The sequence below is a fragment of the Podarcis raffonei genome, chromosome 5 (assembly GCF_027172205.1).
Source record: "Podarcis raffonei isolate rPodRaf1 chromosome 5, rPodRaf1.pri, whole genome shotgun sequence".
Taxonomy (NCBI): domain Eukaryota; kingdom Metazoa; phylum Chordata; class Lepidosauria; order Squamata; family Lacertidae; genus Podarcis; species Podarcis raffonei.
In genome coordinates this window covers 44,757,997-44,771,967 of record NC_070606.1, presented here as the reverse complement: position 1 = coordinate 44,771,967, position 13,971 = coordinate 44,757,997, and the positions used below count along the sequence as shown (strand labels likewise).

The 13,971-nt window shown below is 40.0% G+C and overlaps 1 protein-coding gene across 3 annotated transcripts in view; it reads left to right on the top strand.

The window, feature by feature from the left end:
* The window catches only part of DOCK1 (dedicator of cytokinesis 1), a 346,150-nt gene that overhangs the window by 104,508 nt on the left and 227,671 nt on the right, over positions 1 to 13,971 (top strand). For all 3 annotated transcript variants that reach the window (XM_053388897.1, XM_053388898.1, XM_053388899.1), the window contains 2 exons: positions 3,072 to 3,199; positions 6,612 to 6,707. In XM_053388897.1, the coding sequence (XP_053244872.1) occupies positions 3,072 to 3,199; positions 6,612 to 6,707 (224 nt within the window). The remainder of the gene's footprint in view (positions 1 to 3,071; positions 3,200 to 6,611; positions 6,708 to 13,971) is intronic.

Sequence of the window (13,971 nt, the reverse complement as noted above, 5' to 3'; positions counted from 1 at the left end):
GCTTGTAGGGAAAAGAGGCAGTCTCCCGTCTGTGTTGAGCACAGAACATGCAGGACCTCAGATAGCTCCCATGGGCTCTGCTAAGTCAGCTACAAGTTATTGCAGGGGACTCATCCTTTTTATGGGATGCGGGTGGCGCTGTGGGTAAAAGCCTCAGCGCCTAGGGCTTGCTGATCGAAAGGTCAGCGGTTCGAATCCCCGCTTGCTGGCGGGAAGGTAAACGGCGTTTCCATGTGCTGCGCTGGCTCGCCAGATGAAGCTTTGTCACGCTGGCCACGTGACCCGGAAGTGTCTCCGGACAGCGCTGGCCCCTGGCCTCTTAAGTGAGATGGGCACACAACCCCAGAGTCTGTCAAGACTGGCCTGTACGGGCAGGGGTACCTTTACCTTTACCTTTACCTTTACATCATTTTTAGTAAGAGGATGGAAACAGAGTTGTGTCTTTCAGGTAAAGTAAAGGTAAAGGTACCCCTGCCCGTACGGGCCAGTCGTGACCGACTCTGGGGTTGCGTGCTCATCTCGCTTAAGAGGCCGGGAGCCAGCGCTGTCTGAAGACACTTCCGGGTCACGTGGCCAGCGTGACGAAGCTGCTCTGGCGAGCCAGCACCAGCGCAGCGCACGGAAATGTCGTTTACCTTCCCGCTATAAAGCGGTACCTATTTATCTACTTGCACTTAGGGGTGCTTTCGAACTGCTAGGTGGGCAGGAGCTGGGACCGAACGACGGGAGCTCACCCCGCCGCGGGGATTCGAACCGCCGACCATACGATCGGCAAGTCCTAGGCACTGAGGTTTTACCCACAGCGCCACCTGCGTCCCTAGTCTTTCAGGTAGGAAGGCCCTGAATAAGGTACTGATGGAGTAGCCCGAACCTTGTCCTCATTTGAGTCTTCAGTACGCTATGCAAAGTCCCTTGGTTGGTCAGTCATGACAATTCTAATTATGGAGATCTAGACCTAGATTGGTAAAATGATAAATTGCCTTATCCTGTACTGTTGTTAGAAACCTTTATCCTAAATATGCACTTAGGGTATATCAATCGATTAATGGTCTCTAGTCAAGGTAGGCATATCTTAGAGCTTGTTGGAAAAAATCCCAGTAAGATCTCCTGTACCAGTTAAACATGCTCAGTCCCCCTGATTAAATTCTAATCTTCATGTCTGGCTTTGAGCCTAGGAGTAAGTATCTTATGCAGAGTGCTCACTGACTAGTGGATCCCAGTTGGATCCACTAGTCATCATGGTGTGACCCACGGGACGCGGGTGGCGCTGTGGGTTAAACCACAGAGCCTAGGACTTGTCAATCAGAAGGTCGGCGGTTCAAATCCCCGCGATGGAGTGAGCTCCCGTTGCCCAGTCCCTGCTCCTGCCAACCTAGCAGTTCGAAAGCGCAAAGTGCAAGTAGATAAATAGGTACAGCTCCGGCGGGAAGGTAAACGGCGTTTCCGTGCGCTGCTCTGGTTCGCCAGAAGCGGCTTAGTCATGCTGGCCACATGACCCGGAAGCTGTACGCTGTCTCCCTCGGCCAATAAAGCGAGATGAGCGCCGCAACCCCAGAGTCGGTCACGACTGGACCTAATGGTCAGGGGTCCCTTTACCTTTACCTTAGTTGCACCTAGCTTATTATGTGTCTGAATCTTTATTTGGCCGTCAGGTTGCAACTAAACAGATGCACATGGACAGTGTTTTCAGATTACTAAAAATACAAGCATTTGAAAACTACTTGTCCATAAAAGACTGGAGAACAAGCTCTTGCTGTTTTAGTCCTCATTAAAAATGTTCAGATATTTTAGCGTGCTCTTGATGGCAGAGGGAACATTAAACATGGTTCAGTGGGTCACACGTTTAACATGGCTAGCAAAATATTAGACCCCCTTAGAAGATGATGTTCATAAAGTGTTTTAACTTCAGATTCATCAGTGTGCTTACATTTTGCTTTAACATGGCTGTGTTGCTCTGAACAGTTTTGCTTAGTTAATGGTGCCCTGCTGAGCATCTGTTTAAAAAAGATTAATACTTTATTCTTGCACATGTTCACCTGACATTAATCATCTTGGGTTAGATCTGTGCAGCAGAAGATGAACAGATGCTGAAGTATTGTTGCTTGTGGTTATTGTCTCATACTTATGAGCTGTCTTCAGCCTTGGTATTGTGAACAAGTGCATAATCCTATAGGCAACAGATTTTTTTCAAGGTCACTCATTAATCATTGTAGTGACGTGCATATGACTATAGTTTGGGGATGTACCATTTCTTTATCATGATGTCTGGATAACCAAGCGAAGAAAGAAGACACACAGGAAAAAATGGGGAGAGTGTTTGGGAAGGGCAAAAATCCCGCATTTCTAACTGGTTACTTCTGATTCAACTGACATGTATTGCAGGTAAAACAATAATGTTTGGCCTCAAAAACGCCAAACGGAAAAGAATATAAATACAGAAAATCATTTTAAACCATGGCATCTGCCACAGTTTAAAATCATTTCAGAAATTATTCCAAGTGTAATTGCACTATAACCACATCTTGTAGATAATTAATTGTTGGGCTGTAATGTGGAAGTATGCAGGAAGTTATGTTGCTATAACTTGTGACACATTTGCAGTCCTGTTCAGTGATTTAGTATCTGCACATATAGACAAATGAATCCATATTTTACATGTATGTTTTGCAAGTATTTGGGAAATTTTACTGGAAATCATTCTGCACCATGGATGTAATTGCACTGGGCAAGATGATCTTTGAAACACCAATTTAACCTTGCATCAGTGGGTGAAATTAACCAAAAATTGAAAAACACACACAATATCACATGAGCAATTAGCAATGATAATTTAATATGACTAGGATATTTATTTACTCAAAATGAAGTAAAAAATGGCTTTGCCTCTTGAAACACAAATATATAACTATGAAAGAATAAAATAGAGTTGTCACAAATCACAGAGACTACCCACCTGACATTGCCTGGATCGTGCACTTTAAACATGTTTGGCTTCAGTTTGGAAATTTGTCATAAGCTTTGTGTTTTCAAGGTTAAGTACTTAATTACTTTCCCCCCTGTTCAATATGCAGACTGTAGAGAGATTTTGCTGCCAATGATGACAGATCAGCTGAAGTACCATTTGGAACGGCAGGAAGACCTGGAAGCCTGTTGCCAATTGGTCAGCAACATCCTGGAAGTACTTTACAGGAAAGATGTGGTTAGTAATTAAGTGTGTTTATTTAATACTGAAATCTTGAAAGTTTTCAGTACTGCTGTGAGTGGGCATAAGGCTAAAAGAAGAAGAGCTTCTTCTTGCCTTAGGGTTCTATTTTAGAAGGGAAAAAGCTAAAAGTAGGCATTGTGACAAGTATTTCATTTTTATTATTTTATACATCACACAATTTATCAGTAGGTAGGAGATCTGGTGTCGGTAAGTGGGATACAAGCACTTTAATTCTCTGTGCGGCTGTGGCACTTTGCAAAAGGAGAGAGCTGTGGGGCTTCTCTGCTGCATTTAAACACCACCCCTGAAGACTGCTAACAAACAATATTTAAACTACTGTCTTGGTAGGAGTCAGGTGATGCCAATACTAGTTTCATCTGGTCCTATTAAGTTTTTGGCTCTGGTCTCCTCCTCAGTTTGACCAGTTCATCGCCCAGATGCAGACTGGGCTCTTACAAATAGTACCTACTTCTTTGCTCAGTGGTCTGAATGCACAGCTTCCTTGCTTCCCAGCTCAGTTCAAGTGCTGGGTAGGCACTTGCTTACTTTCACATTGTCATCCCTGACACATTTGCATTCCTAAGAGGCATAAAAAGAAAACTCAATAAGAACCTCATCTAATAAAACAATGCCCAGGAGTTGAGCTTGCTTCTTGACTTCATTCCCAGTTTCTGTCAGTCTAGGAATGAATAACTTTGCAGTGTGGACTGCTGCATTATATCCATGCTGCACTGCAAGATGAGGCCTTCAGTGCTTTGTGTATACAGTCTTCTGAAGATGGCTTTAATTTTGTTTTATCAGCAAATAGGTTTGTTTGAACTCTGCGTGTGCTCATTTTAAAGTCTCACTATAGGATGTCTGTCCACGCTTTGACTTCACATTCGAAAAGGGATAGCTGTTGGAAAATAAAAACAAAATTTCTTAGCCACAAGCATTATTTTACATATGGCGAAAGTCAGAATGCTGGATGGGTAGTGTGAATTATTTATCAGGAATTTATAATGCACAGCAAAACTCCATGTTACCATCTTAAAACAATTTGTTTAGCATAGATGCCTGTTCAAACAGCCAAGTGAAAACAATGGGAACGGCAGTGCTCTTTGAGAACTATGACCTGAGAATGATTTCCCTTTGAATTAAGCATAACAGTAACATGGAATATTCTGAGTCACTGAATCAGTAGGATATGGCATATAGTTTACAGGGTTGGGATTTTTAAATAGTTATATATGTAGGTCCACAGGTGTGACTGTCGGTGAGTTTTTTATTGTGTCATATTTCCATTGTTCCAAAATTCCCATTATGCAAATTTAGTTTTTTATGAAAAGACTATTGGGCTTATTCAACTTGGAAGTTTTATATGTACCTTATTGGCTCACTAGCTCATAAAGGTTATGGGACAGTTGTTTTAAATCTACTCTGTACCATTCAAGATGTACAAGCTGCCCTGTGATACTGTTCAGTCTGATCATATTCTAGCATTCTGGGATAAATGTGGCCTTGATGAACACAGTCCAACTGCAGGACTTAATTCCCTGCTCCCTCCCCCAAAAGGACAGTTGAACTGAGGTATGCTTTGGGGGTACAACCAATTACCTTGCTGTTTTCCTTACCTGCTGAGATAGCAAAGTTGAGGGCCCTCTGATTAGGAAACTGTCAGTGATACCTGGTTAGAAGTCAAAGAAAGTAAAAGGTGAGTTGGCTGAATTGAGACACTTTGAAGGGTTTTTTGGGAAATGGTAGAGGGTATTTATTGGCTGAAGGTTTAATTATCAAGAGCAGGGAGGAAAGGGGCAGGATAAAAGAAGTTGTTATTATGGCCAATGAAGCTAATTGTGTGCCTTCTTAAACGGGGGGAGGCAAAAGACATGTGAAGAGGCAACCCTTACATTATGTTTCCTTTGTTGGAAATGTAATCATCATTTGTGGCCAAGATGTTAAAATGTGTGTTTCAGAAAGAGGAGCTGCACATGGATGTACAGAAGAAATAATCTATTTGACTATATAGGACAGAGGGGCCTTTTGAAAGGTTAAACTTCAGTCTGAAAATTTCACTGTCAGTTCATGCAGTCACTAGAGAAGCATATAAAACTAGACAGAGAATGTATGTTGATTCAAATATAAGCTTTAAAACTGGGCAGATTACGTCAGTCTTTCTTGTTCCACTTGCCACAAGCAGAGGTTACTGGGTATTCATGCAACAAACGGTGGCTTTTTTTCTTTTCTTTTTTTACAAGTCACATTGTGAAGTAATTCTGACTGAATTGCTTCGTGGTATGTAATGGTTGAGAGTCACACGACTTAGCTGGCATGGCATATTTGATATGGCAAGGATCTTTCTGGACTGAAAACAAAGTCCAGGAAGAACCCAAAGCCCCTCAGGTAGTTGTGTAGACCAGGGGACTTCTCTAAGCTTAAAAGACAGGTGAAAATGTTGGAAGCAGGAATGCTTCTGAATACAAGTTGCTGGAAACCACAGGAGGCGGGGAGAGCTCTTGTGCTGTAATACTGATCGAGTTTCCCCCTCAGGCATCTGATTGGGCACTGTGAGAACAGGATTCTGGACTAGATGGGCCATTGGCCTGCTCCTGCAGGCCCTTGCATTCTTTTGTAATGAAATGAGCAAAAGGCAACTTATCATTTATGTTGGGCTCTACCATGGAATGGTTGTATAGCAGTTTCCAAACCATGGCATTGAAAGGAGAAGCTGGAGCACAGGATTGATTGTTAGAGATTAAAGATTTCAGCTAAAAAAAAGTGGAATAGAGACGAGCATAAAGTTGTGCTTGCTGTGTATCTAGGTATGCATGCTTTCCCCTTATCTTCTGTGCCAGTTTGTTCCCCCCAGTCTAAGGCTGCATACATGCCACACATTTTAAGTACAAGACTTTCTCAAAAGCATATTGCTTCCTCCTCCCAAAATCTGAGAACTGTAGTTTAAGGGTGCTGGGAATTGTAGCTCTGTGAGTGGTAAACCACAGCTCTCAGATTTCTTTTGGGGGAAGTAAAATGCTTTAGAGCAGGCATAGGCAAACTCAGCCCTCCAGATATTTTGGGACTACAACTCCCATCATCTTTGACCACTGGTCCTGTTAGCTAGGGATGATGGGAGTTGTAGTCCCAAAACATATGGAGGGCCGAGTTTGCCTATGCCTGCTTTTAGATGCAAGGCCTTGTACGCAACCTTAATCAGTTTGTCTTTACAACAGTGTTGGAAAGTTTTACTGGACTTCCCATAGTGAACAGTAACTCAACAATTCAAATTAGTTCTTAATCTAAATTACTTGACACTGTATTCACAATTGCTGCTTTAAGGGCACACAGTTTTTATAACAAACTTCTGGAGTAGCCTTAGGTTGGTTTTTCAATGATTTCCTTTAATTTTCTGCTCTGCTTTGGTTTATAGGGACCGACACAGCGACATGTACAGATTATTATGGAGAAGCTACTGAGGACAGTAAACAGAACAGTCATATCAATGGGACGTGATTCAGAACTCATAGTAAGTGCCTATTGGCAAACTTCTAAAAATACTATGGCAGTTACTGTTCACAAAAGTACATAATCCATTGGACATCTCTTCTGTGGAGTACTGCACAACATTTATGCAAGATCCTTGTTGTGATTATGAACTAGCCCAGTTAATTTAAGTATCTGAAGAAGTGTGCATTCACACAAAAGCTCATACCAATAACAAACTTAGTTGGTCTCTAAGGTGCTACTGGAAGGTGTGTTTTTTATTTTGTTTCAACATTCTGTTGTGTTTCTCTTGTTATGACAGATGTCTCTTCTCACTTCAGCTGCATTTCTCTTTAAATGATGAAATCTTAAGCTCATTTCAGTGGTCTAAATATTCTTGGATATACACAAAAATGCTTTAATGATTAACTGGATGGTCTATACTTATTGCTTATTTATAAGCAACCTAGAGCAGCTATTTTAGTCCTTAACCAGTTTCTGATGCCTGGGGAGAAGTGACTAAGGTTAAAACAACAAGTTGAATCCATGCTAGATAAAATGGAGGCAGCGTTGGTTAGTAGAACTCTTGGAGCAGGAGTTATGCTTGCTCTAGGAGAAGCAGTATTTGTCTGCTGTGTCCCTGGAAAGCTGAAACCAGCAGTGGCCAAGATACGTTCATATCAGCTGCTTTTATTATGGAGGCTTGACCCTTTTCGGAGCAGAGAGAGACCTTGCCACCACCTATATATGCTTGGAATCTATATCTAGTGCAGATGCCATAGCTGACAAATACAGCGATGTCTTGTTTCCCAACAAATACTCAAGTACTGTTGCAGCAGTCACACTTCCATGCCCTTTAGGATATTCCAGTTAAGTTTCTCCGTCATATATATTTGCACTGTATCAGGTAAAGTTAGCAACAGCAGGGAGCAAGGCTTTTCCTACAGTCTTTTGAGTCTCTGGAATGATGACCTCTAGAGGAGGTGAGCTGAAAGTCCTCTGTTCTGTAGGTCCTACAAGATTTACCTATCCAGCCCACATGGCCTGGAATTGTCTGTATGACAGATGGACAGAAAAAGACAAGAGTTTGCTGTATATGGTTGGTTAGACCTTTATTGTTTGTTGCCAATGCTTATGTTGTAACTCACAAAAATAAACAATATAATCAAAGAGCAAGTTAAACATATGCATTTTCAGAAATGTCAGCTGTCAAACATAAAAATTTCCAAATTATTTAAAATTTGAAAATTCCCTTGGCAGTCAACACTGTTTTGGACCAATAAATGTAACTTTCTTCTTAAAGGCTTGTATACCTTGTTGCAACAGTTGGTCAGCAACCATTTTGAAATAATCTGATTGACCTGGAAAATTATGAAATGAATAAAGGAATCTAAGCCTAGATAAAGTTGCATAAAGGGCAGTATAGGGCATATTGTCAATGTTTTGAATCTGGCTTGATCCACGTGCAAAAAGATGATCATTTGTTGGCCTATTAAAGAATTTCCTGGTTAGAAAGCTAAGATGAGCAAGCACATATATAACAGGAAAAAGGTTAATTCCTGCATATAAGCAGCTCTTTTATGACCAGATTAATTTTAGCGTAACAAACAGGACGTGGCCTTCAAATATATAAACAATTTTGTTTTGACATAATCAGCAAAAATACATTGAATATCTTACAATCAGAAGTATCCTGAGATGGTGCTACAGTTACAATTTGAGCCCAGTTTTGCTACATGTTGGTCTGACAATAGCATTATGTTTGGTTTTTTAAAAGTATAGAATCATAGATTTATGAATGTGTACTTTAAAGAAAGGGTATCTTCTGACTTCACTATTACAGTCATACCTCGCGTTAAAGTTGCTTCAGGTTGAGCGTTTCCAATTTATGCTCCGCGGCGGCCTGGAAGTAACGGAACACGTTACTTCTGGATTTCGCCACTTGTGCGGATGCAAAAAATGACATTACGCACGTGCGCAGAAGCGGTGAATCGTGACCCGCGCACATGCACACGTGGGTTGCTCTGGATGCGAACGGGACTCTGGAATGGATCCTGTTCGCATCCAGAGGTACCACTGTATAGGTGGCATTTTGAGGCTGGTCTGATGGGGGCTTTTTTCTTAGTTTCTTAGTTTCTTATATTTTTGTTGGTTTGTCATAGCTTTATTTTATAAATATAGTTTTATATTATTTTCATTCATTTTGAAGTAAACGTCCTTAAGCCTAGGAAAGCCAACTCATGAAAACCTGTTTACCTAAATGAGATGCATTATTTAGATGTTTTCCTCTTTGGAGATGTCAGCAATAGGACATGTACTAATCAATTCAACAAAGACAAAACGTTGCAGCAGATAAAGTATTTAAATGGTTGTTCATAAATATTATTATTATTTGATTTTTAGCTTGTTCCCCACACACATAATATTATTTGTAGCTATAGGGGGGCAATATATTACCTGGCCTTGTAGTTACTGTCTTTCTTAAATGATTTATTCTGATCTGTTCTGAAAATTTGATGGTTTTCACAGTCTTTTTCTTTTATTGTCTGAAAGCCAGTAAATTTGTATTTGAACGCTGGCCAGACAAGTACATTGTATTAAAAATGAATATTGTGAACATGAACATGGAATTATAAAAGCATTGCATTTGAACATATTATAATTATTTAATGAATGCTGCCGGTACCAAGAATTTTTAAAGAGACACTTACCATTTAAGATTCACTGAATTTCTGAGAGAACTCATTCCAGTCAACCGAAGAAGATTCACTTTTATAGTGTCAATAAAGTAGTAAAACTGCACTGAGAAGGTACTTTATTTTGCATCATCTTACCTTTCATGCATCAATGGCAGATTGAACTTTATGTGTTAATATATTTTTTTTAGTGTTTTTTTCCTTCTCTCTTTCCCCCCCCATTTTGGAGTGGGGTCATCACCGAATTTGGATTTTACGCTAAACTGGTACAGCATAATTCGGTGGTAAAATGGTTATGAAACTGAATGTCTAAATCTATAGCAGCTAGAATAGTATCTTTACACAAATGTGATTCACCTTGTACAGTCTCAAGCAAATTCAAATATAGAAAAATCAATAGGGAGAAGTCATGTTTTGCATCTGATCTTTTATTTAAATTCTTCTCAAGAAGCTTTGTGACAGTTCTTAACATGGCTGAGGAGGAAGAAGCTTGGTTTATAGCACAATGCCAATTGGGGATTACTCTCAAGTTCAGTAGGGTTTACTCCTAGGAAAATCTGCATTGGATCACACCCATAAAATGCCATATGAAACTTTGACCTTGCAACTATTTACTAACAAATAGGCCTTGCAATTCTATATATGCTCACCTGGGAATAAGCCAGACTGAACTCAGTGAAGTCTTTTTTTTTTTTTAGTGTGCATATATATATATATATATATATATATATATATATATATATATGATCACAATGTTAACGTATCTGTGGGAAAGTAAACTATATGCAAAGCTGTAGGATAACATCAGATACATACTTCAAAGTGATACTGGTGAGATGCCTTTTCAGAATAATCATTGCCTTATTTTAAATCCACAGCTGACACTATTCTTTTCACTCCCAGTGTCAGGCATTCCCTTTCTCCAATGAAAGCCCTCCTGTGACAACTAGGGCAACAAATTATACACCTGGATTAGGAAGCCCAGACTTGATGGTGTCTTCACATCATAGTGCTTTGTCCTGTGAACATGCTTCATAACAAAAAGAAATTAATCAGCTAGAAGCATACTATTCAAAAGATGAGGCTGGGTATTCCCTGTATTTCAAGGTAATCTTTAGAAATGAAAACAATAGAATCTTGAGGTATCTTGTAGAGAGCTTAAAGTGACAAAACATTGATAGCCCTCTCCTCCATGAATTTGTCTAGTCTTTTTAAAAGCCATCCAAGTTGGTGGCCGTCACTGCAAGTTCCATTGTGTGACAATAGGCCATGTGATGTTGGACAAGGAGTGGGCCATGGCCAGGTACAGCAGGGGCTCCCCACTTGAATGTACGAACTGATCACAGTGGAAGAACAAAAATGAGAAAGGTAAAGAGACTAGAAGCTCAGCTTGCTGATACTTCTAAAATCCCAAGTTGTCCTTAAGAATTAAAACACACTTAGAACAATGTAGTTTGAATGGTGCTATTTGTTCCTCCAGATACAGAAAATTTGAACCTAGTATAGAAGTGGTGAATGTAGCATTTACTTATTCAAAAAGACATGCATAATTCAAATGATTTGTTAAGAAATGTTAAATTATTAACCATTGTGCCTTTTAACCTTACTGATGTGCAAATTGAGAGGTGATGGTTAAAAGGGCGGAGGGGAAAGGTCCAAAAGAATGGGCAGCATATTCAACCCACAAAATTCAGCATTTACCATCACATTATTCCTTGGAATCCATAAGGGCTATAAAGTTACCAAAAGGAGTAGAAAATTGGTTTTGTAAGGTTCTAAGGATAGCCCACAGATGAAGAAGCAAGATGCAGAGGAAGGCACTTGTGAACACAATGTCTTTGGCGAATTTTGTTGCAAAATCTTCACAGAAATGTGTTCGACATATTGCAAGGGTGCTTTCTGATAACTTTTCCTTCACAGACGATTGCAGCTATTTTGCGATAAATCGATGATTCTGCTTGTGTAATTGTTCAAACCACTGCATCTTAGTGCTATGAATGAGGGAACTGACAATGGAAGGCAAATTGGCTTATCACATGTTAAAACTATTAAGTGGAATAGAAATTTATTCAAATTGCACAGTATTGCTGCTGTATAAACCAGCCGTGATAGACTGCTGGATATGCCCTTCTATTTGTTCATATTTACGTTAAAATGAAAGTTATGGAAAACAAGCTTTAAAAACACTTACCTGGAACCTGGAACTAAATAAAATTTATGAGCTATTGTTTTTCTTTAGGTTTGGATAGACATTTTATGGGTTGGGCTGAGTTTTGCCCCTCTATGAATGGGAGGACTCATTGCATTCACAGAAATAACTAGGGTTTAATGAGTTATTTTCACCAATTCCAACTTCTCCCTCCAGCCTGCCAGTGCAACTTCTTGTGCTCTGGCTTAGGGTCTCTATCTCTGCAGTGCATCTTGTCAAGTGACATAGTGGGAAAGAGCATTCAGCAAAAGTCACCAACTTGCTTCCCTCCCTCCAGAATGAAACAGGACTCTGGTTGCTTTTATCCTATACATGGTTCTGCTCCTCTTACCCTCACAAAAATATTGTGGCTGAGAAAGCAAATGGTGAGCTTTCATGGCTTTGCAGAAATTTGATCCAAAGTTCTAGTCACACTATTCCAAACATGGCAATGGATCTATTCCCAACCAAATCATATTTCCTGCCATCACTGTACTTTTTATTCTAGACTTCATAATTTATGAAAATCTGTCATGCTGCTTCATGTGGGGGAAAATATAATAATATGGATCTCTATTAGCTGGGATGTAGTCTCAGTCTGTTCATTTAATCAGTTTTTAATTGAGCCTTGTGAAGTTATAGCCTCAAGAATGAACATAAATTCAGAGTCTACAGTCCTAAATGCTTTTTCTAATTTACAGGCAAAATTACTTATGCTAAATATTGTATTGCCTGTATTTGTCCCCCCTCCCTTTTTCTGCATAGCATCTTTAGCCGTTTGCAGCATATGTGCATTTTTTTTGTACTCCTCTTTTCTGTTGAACACAGCCAGAAAAGAATGTGCTGATAGCCAGGAACCAGCATGGCTTTATCAAAAATTAGTCATGTCAAACAAACCTTATCTCATTTTTAATATATATATATATATATATATATATATATATATATATATATATATATGTATATATATGTATATATATATATATATATGTATATATATATATATATGTATATATAGTTACTAGTTTGGTAGATCATGGGAATGTTGGAGCCATAGTATATCTTGATTTCAGAAGAGCATTTGACAGTCTCCCATGATATTCTTGTTGACAAACTCATAAAATGTAACCTGCATGATACTGTTGCTAGATGGATCCAAAAACGATTAAACAATAATACCCAGTAACTGTTTAATGGCTCTACGTCATCTTGGAGGGAGGTCTTACTTATACTCCCAATGCTTAATGGATTTTACAGCCACTTACCCTTTTGATTTTACAGCTCAGAGGCTCTTCTCTAATATGTAACCTGATAATGTTTGTGTGTGGGTGGATCCCCCCCTTCTGTGATCAGTGGATTTGGTTAACCATTCTTATCTAAGTAATATCCTTTGGAAAAACCTTTTAATTGTGAAGCTGTCACTATAATCTCTAGTACTTTTAGCATGCCTTCTTCACATTTGTCTTCTAAATTTATTATTATCATGTTAGTCCCCACACCACCCATCTATAAGTTTTTTGGGGGTCTTGATGATGGGGAAAGAACTTGGGCTTGACCTGGGCTTAGGGTTTCCTTCAGCCAAGGGCTCTCCTTGATTCTAGGACTGGATGCCACAACCAGGAAAATGCTCAGTGAAGCTGCAAGAGACCAGTCTCCTTCCTAGTAGGCTACTGTGGGACAATGTGGTCAGATCTGTAGTGTTAAGAGCAACTGAAGAGAAAAAGGAAGACTCCAGCAGCAGGAAAGAAATGGGGTTGCGAGACTGTCACTGTTTCTTCCCCTTAAGAAACTGGCGTCCCCAGCAAATCACTACCAGTTGCCCACCCTTCCGTAGCTGCCACCCTTCTCCCTGAGGAAAATCTTGACCGCTGTCTGCTGTGGGTCTCTGCTTGAACCAGCTATCTAGGCTAGCATTTCTTGTCAGCCATTTTGGTTCATCTAGGTTGACCCTAAGAGTACCCGAACAGGGAAGCTGGAAACAGAACAGGATGTTGAAAAGTACTCTCCCATGTTGCAAGCTTCCTGTATATGTAAAATAAAGCAATTTCCTACATACTTACCTGTGACCCACTGTTTCTGCCTCAAGGATCCTTACCCCTGAAGACTGATTTTGCATGGAGGTTGAGGATACAGGCAACCAGGGAACCTACAAGGGCACTGAAGACTAGCTGTCGTTGTTAGGGGAGCTGTAGTGGGTAGCTGACCTCCATCAGTTGACAGCTCAGTGACAAGTTAGGATTCTAGTACTGCATGATAGGATTCCAGTGTGCCAGCATTTCCAAGACTATCTAGTAGAGCAATTACTTTGGTAATCTTTAAAATATTGTAAGATATGTCAGTGTTATCATTTGTGTACTGTAGGAGGTAATGGTGGGGGGCTGAAGGTAATAAAATAATGGCTTGGCTACGGCTGTCTACTGAAT